Genomic DNA, 9,473 nt, shown 5'->3' on the forward strand with positions numbered 1-9,473 from the left:
TGGCCTTCAAAGTGAAGGCAACTGGATGCCAGCCAGTATGGCTTTGTGCAGGGCACCACAGGGGTGTGAACATGTGTGTAAATGCATATGTCTACTACAAATTCCCTCCTCTGCCTCCTGTGGTGTAACATCCACAGAATAAGCTGAAAGTCAAACAGCACCTATGCCTGGTTTTGCATCTATTGCTTGTGAAAAAGAGGGCCTCATCTAAACAGAACAGAGTGTTTTAAAAAGCTGTGAAAATACATGCAAAATCATATTACAGCCGCAGCCACCGACTCCCAGCATCCAAATCTGATTTAGTTGTGAGAAAGGCTTGATTCCTTCCTGCGTGCCTCCCAGTAAAACCCCCTCACCTTTCTCACCGAGGATCAGGCTGGGTTCGTGTGTGTCGGGAAGGCTGTATTTGTGTGCATTTTCGCTCATATACTGTGAATTTGTGTATGAGAACAGCTATTGTCTGCCAGTGCTCCAGCAGGGCCTTCAAAGTGAATTATTCATGCAAGATTTGAATACATGCAAATGGTTCACTCCCCTCTCCTGGCACAGATCCAGGTTACCTATGGCAACGGCGCCTTCAAGAAGCATCTTTCCAAGCCCCCCTTCCTCCTGCTTCTCTCAGGCACCCGCCCTCCGACCATGTTATCCACCCAGTGGTATTGTTTCGATTGTTGCAATACCAGGCTGGGTGGCTGCACACTGTGGGGTGGCAGGATATCCCATAATTCACAGTCAAGGTCATATAGACAGGAAAGGATGAGAGATGGAGAGATGGAGAGATGGAGAGATGGAGGGATGGAGGGATGGAGGGATGGACAGATGGAAGGAAGGCAGAGTCCCTCCATCCAGCTGCTCAGATGTGAAGTTCAGGAGCCGACACTCAGCAGCTGGTGAAGAAAGCGGAGCGGTTTCAGGTGGTGAATGATGCGACGGAGCGGGCATCACACTCACCTAGTATTCAGATTCAGTCACGGCTCATGCGCACTAACCAGTGCAGCAAAACAGGACGAGCACAGAAAAGAATACTACCTTTCAAATCACCATACCATTACTCAAATATCTTATTTTAATAAACAGTAGCCAAGATGTCACTAAAGAATAGTATTATTTAATAGCATTGTGCGGTATTAAGTCATGTTTCAATCAAAAATAAACTCATTTTGATATTAGAATTTTGTTTGATGTGTGTGGCAACCTCAGTCTTGTTTAATAGTTTTGAAGGAAGTGTCAGAAATGCTATTTAGTCCTGATTGTATGTGTGATTAAAATGTTCAATAAATGTGTTGCTGAAAATCATTTTTGTTTTTCCATGTTTATCTATTATTATAATTGCTACCCATTTCTGGGTGTTTTTTTTTGACTGTGTGAATAGTTTTTTTAATGACTTGCTTTTTAATAGAGTCCATATAAATAATACAAAAATACAAATAATATTCAAAAATGGGGCAGGAGTTCTATTTTCTTAATCATGTCAATTATTATAATTCCCTTTCAATTTCACTATCGACCCAATTGACATCAAACATCTGTGTATAAAAATAAATGAAAAAAAAAACACAAGACAGAAACAAAAAAATTTCAACATTTTAGTGTGTAATTAGCCTTAACAGTATTTCGTATTACGAATTCACAAATTTTGTTTTACTTACATTTTGCTTTGTAAACTTGCAACATTGGTTACTCAATTAAGAGGTTTCCACAGAATGTTTGAATGAAATAAAACACAGAAGAGTAAAATAACAATAAGATCTCAGTCTCAGTGAACAGAGGGCAGGTCAAGTTCAGGCCATGAAGTGATCGGAGCCTAACTAACCTCCACGATGGGCCAGGATGCATGGAGAAGAGCAGCCACTCAATGCTGCCATCTACTGACACACACACACACACACACACACTCTCACACACACACACACACACACACACACACACACACACACACACACACACACACACTCACACACACACACACACACACACTCACACAGGTCAGATGTGATTAATATAACTGATACAGTAGCCTACTGTATAAATGCTATCATTTTACATTATTATATACGAGATATTGGATATAATAATTGATTCATATTTCAAGACCAACTAAAACTTCAGTCTTTGAGGGATATAAAGGCTAAACACCGAAACAATGCCTCCTAGATACAGCGGAAATGTAATGAAGACCACGTTATTATATGAAAGTGAGAAAATAAAAATAAAAAAATGAAAGATCTTTGTGCAGTCAGTAGAAACCTTTTGTAACCATTCCTATTCCAATTTACAATTTAAGACGGGTCTTTAATGTCGCTGGTGGTGTGATTGGCTTTGCTTATGGCCCCCTCAAGTGGACAAAAGGACTCACTGCTCATGGTTGTGGATGGACACTTTATTGAAGAGTCAGTTTAACTTGTAACTGTAAACGTACATCTTTGCAAATACTGCTTCTTTGAAATGTACATTAGCAGTGAAAGTATAATTACTTCTTAATCACATGAAACTTATGACTGAGTTTAGTGCTTTGGCATATTTCGATTTTTCAGGCAAACAATGCCTTACCCTCAGTGCTGGATGGACAATGAAAACTGTGCAGTCCAGCTGACATGATCACCCTCCTACAATCATTCGCTCCATCAATCTCAATTCATCATAACACCATCATAACATTGAAAATGAAAACAAAACATATTGCATAATCACCATGTCATTACAATTCATACCCCTATATGATCACGCTATTTGAAATGATTAAAAAAAAAACAGACAAAAAAACTATGAGATTGAAATAAAAATAAAATTTCCCTCCAAACTAAAAGCAATAAAACCAGTTATCTCAGTAAAGAGTACAATATTAGTTTGAAAGAACATTGTAGGTTTAATAAAGTGCAAGCATGAGCTTATTAACACAACGCAAAATGCTCCTTATTATCCATGAAAAACAAAACTTTTCTTTATCCACAGTCCCTCTGGTAATCACTTTAGCCACCCCCATGGCAAAGTGATTTCAAAACAAAGTTGTGATTGTGTGAATGATTTAAAGACACTTTTTTATTATGTCTCCTCACCCTCTCTGTCAGTGAATTCTGACTGTGCATTAACCAAAGTGTGAGAAACTGTGTTTCTTTGTGCATAACAGATCTCCTGTCCACTCATCCCCTCCTCTGACATCCTGTCTGAAGGGAACAGGAGTGTGCAGCAGGATGGCTCTGCACCGACTGAGTGCAGAGACTTATTATTGCCATGTGACAGAGGTGACCATCTCCCTCACGTCAGTCTGTGCTTCTTTGTTGTCCTTCTGTCGCTCCCAAATGATTCAGTGAGCGGAGTAGCCTATCTGATGCAATTTGAGAAGAAGGCTGTGCGTGATGTCAAATGTGGTGAGGCTCATCCCCACAGCAATGGGCCCTTTAATCCAGTTCATGCTCAGGCCTTTGTATAGTCCCCGTACGACTCCCTCCTGTGTTATAATCTCACGCATAGTCCCCAGAATTGTGCTGTACGATGAGCCGGTGACGCCGGCTGTCTGCATGCGCCGACGTACCACGTCCAGGGGATATGAGGCAGATTGTCCGATCAGGCCTGCGCAGGCACCAAAAGCCAAGCGCTCATGGGGGTACGGCTGGGGTCGCTTCGTTTGTTCTAGAGTGGAGAGAAAAACACAAAAAAAGAAAAAGAGTTCAACATCTGAACGACACATTTTTACTTAGTTAAGTATAAAAAATGTCACTTTAGCCAATAAGCCAATAAGCATTCAGCCTGCTTCTACCAAGATCTAATAATGCTGCTGATTGGCCGTCTAATGTCACACGTTGTAGAGGCAGGCAGGAAAAACTCTACGTTACGCACAGAGACGGGGCTCACGTGGTAGGAACTAAAAAATAAATAAAAAGATTTTTTGCCGTAACGTGAAATGTTGTAATTTCTTTTTGTTAAAATGGATATTATAAAATTGGTATTGAAAAAAGTATCGTTCAGGAACCCATATTGAAGTCACGGTATTGGTATTGGTATCAGTACCAGTAACGAAAATGTTTGAATGATACCCAGCCCTACTAAATGTAGGCAATTAATAGAAAAGAATAGCGATCAGTACCTGTGTGTAGCTTCTTGAGGGTCTCATATGTGAAGAATGTGATCCCTGCATATGGGATGACACCCATGATAGTGGGAGTGAAGCCTCTGTAAAGGGTCCGGATACCCTCCTCTTGGGAGATCCGCACAAAGACGTGCATAATGTTGCTGTACCTGTCCCAAGAAAAAGCATCGGTCAAGACATTGTTTAACAAACTGTACCATTTACCATTATGAGTGGTATTGTATGACATTTAGTAACATTCATGCAGCGCAATGGTCCATTTTATTGTACTGGCAAGACGACAGGGAACCCCCTCGGTACACAGTAGTGGGTGTTATGGGACTGTAAGTGCTTACATTTCTCTGGCTGTGACTGCCATCCTGGCTCGCGCCATGTCCAAAGGGTAGGTAAGCATCGCAGCAGTGGTGCCGGCCAGAGAGCCAGCCAAGAAGCGTGGGAAAGGAGGCAGAGCTCTGACAACAAACAACACAATAATCTGTAGTAAATAATAATAATAATAATAATAATAATAATAATAATAATACAAAAAAATATATTCTTTATGCTGTTAAAAAAAAAAAAAGAAGACTAAGAGCTAACTCCAGCATGCCAACATGCTCACAATGACAATGCTGACATGTTGTTATTCATTCTTATTCTCGCTTTGCCAGACTGGCTAGTCCACACAGCATTCAGGGACGGGAGGAAAATGTGCTCTGGTTTATTGGCATTTCTTTAAACCAATCACAATCGTCTTGGGCGGTGCTAAGCACCGGAGAAAAGCTGCGGTGCCACTGCAAAATAGGCTCGGAAGGAACTTGTTTTGGTGGAACGTGTACGTTTAAAAGTTGTTTTAGTCGTGCGAGAGAAAACTCAGATTGGACAGATAGTCTAGCTAGCTGTCTGGATTTACCCTGCAGAGATCTGAGAAAAGGTTAACCATAGTCCTCATAAATCGACCGGAGTTTAAAATGCCAACACAAGGGAAGCCCAAGGCAACGGACATCCGGCCTAAATGAGTGAAATCCGGCGGATTTCCAGGCTGCAACGAAGCAATCCCGGAAGTGGAACGTCAAGGATATAGACTATTCATTCTGGACCAAAGTGGTGGAGCGACCCATCCAACAACAGACATTGTCATCCCTTTTATCTTCAAATGAATAAATAAATTCATTACTGCTGAAAGACAAATGCTCTACTCACTTGCCCTGGTAGCCGTAGTAGCTCCCCAATAGTTTTTTGTACTGGTCATGTGAGCAGAACTGGAGGGCAGCGTAGGGCATGACCCTCACCATGGTGGCAGAGTTCCCTCTCCACAGACCCAGCAGCCCCTCCTTCATGTACGTGCAGTAGATGAGCCTGAAGGCCTCCTGGGGGTGGGTGGATATGTGGGGTTAGGAGCAGAGATATAGATGCCCTTCATGTTTTCCACATCTAATAATTTAACATGATAATCTTAATATGTTCAAGGTGCACAATCAGATGTAATGTTTAAGACTGAATGTGTAAGAAAGTGTGTGAGCGTGGCTGTGACATAATGACATATAAATTAATACTAGAACAGAGATCTACCAGACACATTCTAGAGCTCCAACTAAGGTTGTTTTTGTTATTGATATATTTGTTTTAAGTCACAAAAATACACAAATATTCAATTAAGAACCTTATAAAATCTGTAACCAAGAGCTGTACCCACCACATGTTTTTCTTTTTAAATCATTTGTACTTCGCACAAATTGTCACAAATCAATTTCCAGCATAAATATATTCTGCCTTTCAACTTTGTCCTGGCTGCCAGTGTAGCTACATATTAAATGAGGTAAATCTAGAATATACCAATGACTGATTTGCTGCTAAGATAGAAACCTGAACTCACCTTAGCTGAGAATCTCTTGGAGGACACTGTGGAACAAAAACAAACACAGTGAACCTCAGGGTTAAACAACACACTCTCCCATGCAGGCTAAACATCTACTAAGAGGATTAGAAATGAGTTAAGAACGGTCAGTGAAAACTTTGGTACAAACAGAAAAACGGTAGCTGCATTATCTGTGGAATGGAATACTTTGAACAGAATTTACAGTAGCCCACTTTCTGCACTAAATTCTATATTTGGAAGGAAATTGAGAGTCATTCTTGCCTTGGAAAATGATCTTGGTCCGATCCAGAGGTGCAATGACTGTTTTGGCTACAGCTCCAGCAAATGCCCCACACAGCAGGGAGTCCAGCACTGTCCATCTGGGCCTCAAGTCCTGTTTGGACACACGGACACGTTCACATTGCATTGCTTTAGAAGACATTTTGTCACATTACACTGACACATACTGACAGCTCAACACTGATCCTTTGAGATAACTGAAGATACTGTATCTTCACAACCTTACACTGGTTACTTTTTAAAGTGTGGACAAAGAAAGTAGTAGTTTAATCATTAATCTCTCATTACGTCACTGTTTGATACTCACATACTGTATATGTAGCACAAATGTCATATGCTTATCAGCACAAACACTATCGTGTTTATCATTCAGCAAAGTTACTGCCAAAAGAACAGAGAAATCTGCACGTGGAGAGCCAGATTGCCTTATTTGTTTAGGCAGAATCACAAGAGGTAACACTAACAAGTGCTCCACTGAAGAAGAGACGTTTGTATGGGTTAATGTGTCCTAGACTGTATAAATACGGAATGTGTGTGTGTGTCGCTGGAAGGGACAGTTGAACCCAATAAACAATCTGACTAACTGATAAGAGGAGCATTTGGCCTGAATAACAAACAACTTCACAACCCAAAACAGAGGAGGAAAAAAAATTGGGATTTCATTCTGTCTGCGGTCAACTGCAACTGCAACTTTGTTAGAAGTTTTCAAATGAAAATGTGCAATTATTTGGTACACTGGATGAATATATCTTAATATTTCAAAACAAGCTGGAGAAAGTCATGAATGACCTATGCTCCACAAAACAGCAAAATGGTTTAAAATAGAAAAAAAGAGATCATATCTTCCAATAATATAAGCTTAAGTTTTATTACAAATTATCTTTTGATAAATATTGTCTTGTTTAGTGACTAACCCTTCCGTGTGATACTACAGTAAACAAATGTCATAGTGCTTATTTAATACTACTTACAGTGTTGCTTTGTAAACTAAGGCCAGCTTGGATTAGCTGGCAACTCCCTGCTAATTCAAGCAATGTACTGGTAGAGGCACGTCCCTTGAAAGTATGTGTAATACCAGGAAGGCTCTACAGTATGTCACAACAACAGCTCCATTACACTGATAGGAGTCACACAGTAGGGTTTGTTTTATGGTTGATCGTAAAGAGATCATACCAATATCGGATAATGGAACAATTTCACAAACGGTGCCTTATATATATATATAAAAAAAAAAAATTAAAAAAAAGGGATTTACCGGTATGTTCTTTTTAAATGCAATGTTAGAATGTACACTGTCTCCATGCAAGATTATTCTAGCATAGATGGTGTTTTTTATTTTATTTTATGTTGACTGAGAATGTAAAAGGCACTGTGCTGTTTAATGTCAGATGTGGTAAAAACCCACAAAAATCTACATTACAAAAAAGACTCCACATCGCCTAAAAGTATAACACTTGAGACTGACAAATAGCTGAGTTAAGCTGACAGGAAATGTTTTTATTACTCTCTTATCCTTGACCTGATTTTGACACAAATATCCAACTGAAGCTTTTGTAAACAAGGTCATAATAATGTAGTCCATATATGTGTCCATATATCCTAGGTGCTCTAATATGTCATAAAAGTGCAATATTTAATCATTTGTACTCACGCAGAACATGTGAATAAGTCATAAGAGAAACGACGCTCACCTTAGCTTGGCTGGAGGGTGGCAGAGCCAGCACGGTGGCCTGGGCCACGGGCAGAGAGCTCTGATGGTTGTTTACACCGTGGGCCATGTGTACCCTTCACAGGTTACCAAGGTACTGTCAGACGCTCAGCCACTCATTCAGGAAAACACACTGAAGAGGAAGATATGTGACAAAATATGTTGGAGCAATTAACACGACACTTTATTTTACACAACAACAACGCGCCCTGTCGCACTGCCTCGAGTAGCTCTGCATTGACGCGAGGACGTGATGACTCGCGCGTACCCTAAACAGCCCCTTGTAAACAGTCCAGGGTGTTGCATTACAAAAGATCCGCTGTTCAACCCACATTGACTCTCCTGCACAGAAACAAATACACCGAAATATTCATCAATCGTCAATCTGGCCCACTTTTCTATGTTTTTCTATGTGACCACACCTCAAATAAATAAACTGCGAACCATTTATTATCACTTCATCAAAGAATGAATAAACAGGCCTATGCATCGTTATTGCTGTTACATCGTAAGTGTTCATTGATGATTAAATGTTGCATCCTGTTACCTTCGTTTGTTTTCTAGGACCCCGTGTTTACAAGTCTGCGATGTGTTATGATCCGTCGCCAGTCTGCCCTGCAGATTCTTGCACGCATTTCTTCATTGATCGCTGAAGGCTGGTCAGTTGCTCTTGAAAACTTGCAACTCGCTGCGACTGCGAGGTGTCTGCGCGTCTTTCACGTTGTTGACGTTTCTGAAGATGATTGTAAAAGACAGGTGTCAAGCTGCAGCAGAGTGTGTGTTGTTCATAGACTATCGCCTGCGAGGAAATTCTGCATCTGCCTCTGCCACTGCCTGGTTCTGCGCACAAGATGTATTGGGCTTTTCAAGGTTTTAAAGAACTGACTAGAAGAACTATGCATTTTGGACTACAATACCCATGAAAGACTCCCGCTATTGGTATGAAATCTCGCGAGTTTATCTACAACGTCAGGTTGCCAGCTTTGCGCAAATATAACATGAACTGTAGTCTATGTATAGACTACAGTTTATGCTGATATATGATTTTTACTGCAGTTATGCCATTCAGCATATATGCTGTTGCCACGATTAAGACGGAACATTTTGAGTTTCAGAGCAGTTTCAAAAGAAACAACAACTCACCTAAAATAAATACAAGTTGAACATTACATGCGTCTATTAATTGACTAAACGTTATAAGTTATAAGTTATGAGTTGTTCCTAGGTAATATAAAATTATTCATTTACAAAATTACCCATTTTAGAAGATGACATAACTTGTAAACTATGGAACTTGGAAAACGTTTGATGTTATGCTATGTGTGACCCATAGTACTTCATATGGTTATAGTTGAAACTCAGCATATTTTGGTTTTACTGTGTTTTGCACGTATAATCTTATCTTATATAGGAAAATCTAAAATTATATATTTCTCAATTACAATGAATGAAGTAGGAGTATAATGTCCCACAAAATAATATTATTCAGAGCGCCAGTGTATCACAATGAAATAGCTGCAGCCCTTGAAGAAATTACTTGC

At 40.1% G+C, this 9,473-nt stretch overlaps 1 protein-coding gene across 2 annotated transcripts; it reads right to left on the reverse strand.

The window, feature by feature from the left end:
• Positions 1 to 2,365: 2,365 nt before the first annotated feature.
• On the reverse strand, positions 2,366 to 8,847 carry LOC116063384 (mitochondrial coenzyme A transporter SLC25A42). 2 transcript variants are annotated; one of them, XM_031318353.2, is made up of 8 exons: positions 8,480 to 8,845; positions 7,916 to 8,065; positions 6,207 to 6,318; positions 5,943 to 5,968; positions 5,270 to 5,436; positions 4,423 to 4,539; positions 4,085 to 4,236; positions 2,366 to 3,630 (listed from the first exon to the last, which is right to left on the reverse strand). In XM_031318353.2, exons 2-8 carry the CDS (start codon positions 8,000 to 8,002, stop codon positions 3,305 to 3,307), a joined length of 987 nt encoding a protein of 328 aa, XP_031174213.1. In that variant the 5' UTR covers positions 8,003 to 8,065; positions 8,480 to 8,845; the 3' UTR covers positions 2,366 to 3,304. The 2 variants fall into 2 exon arrangements, with proteins under 2 accessions (XP_031174213.1, XP_035862867.1); XM_036006974.1 differs by having other exon boundaries at positions 3,305 to 3,630; positions 7,916 to 8,088; positions 8,490 to 8,847.
• Positions 8,848 to 9,473: the final 626 nt, after the last annotated feature.

This window comes from Sander lucioperca, chromosome 11 (genome assembly GCF_008315115.2).
Source record: "Sander lucioperca isolate FBNREF2018 chromosome 11, SLUC_FBN_1.2, whole genome shotgun sequence".
In the NCBI taxonomy this organism is placed as follows: domain Eukaryota; kingdom Metazoa; phylum Chordata; class Actinopteri; order Perciformes; family Percidae; genus Sander; species Sander lucioperca.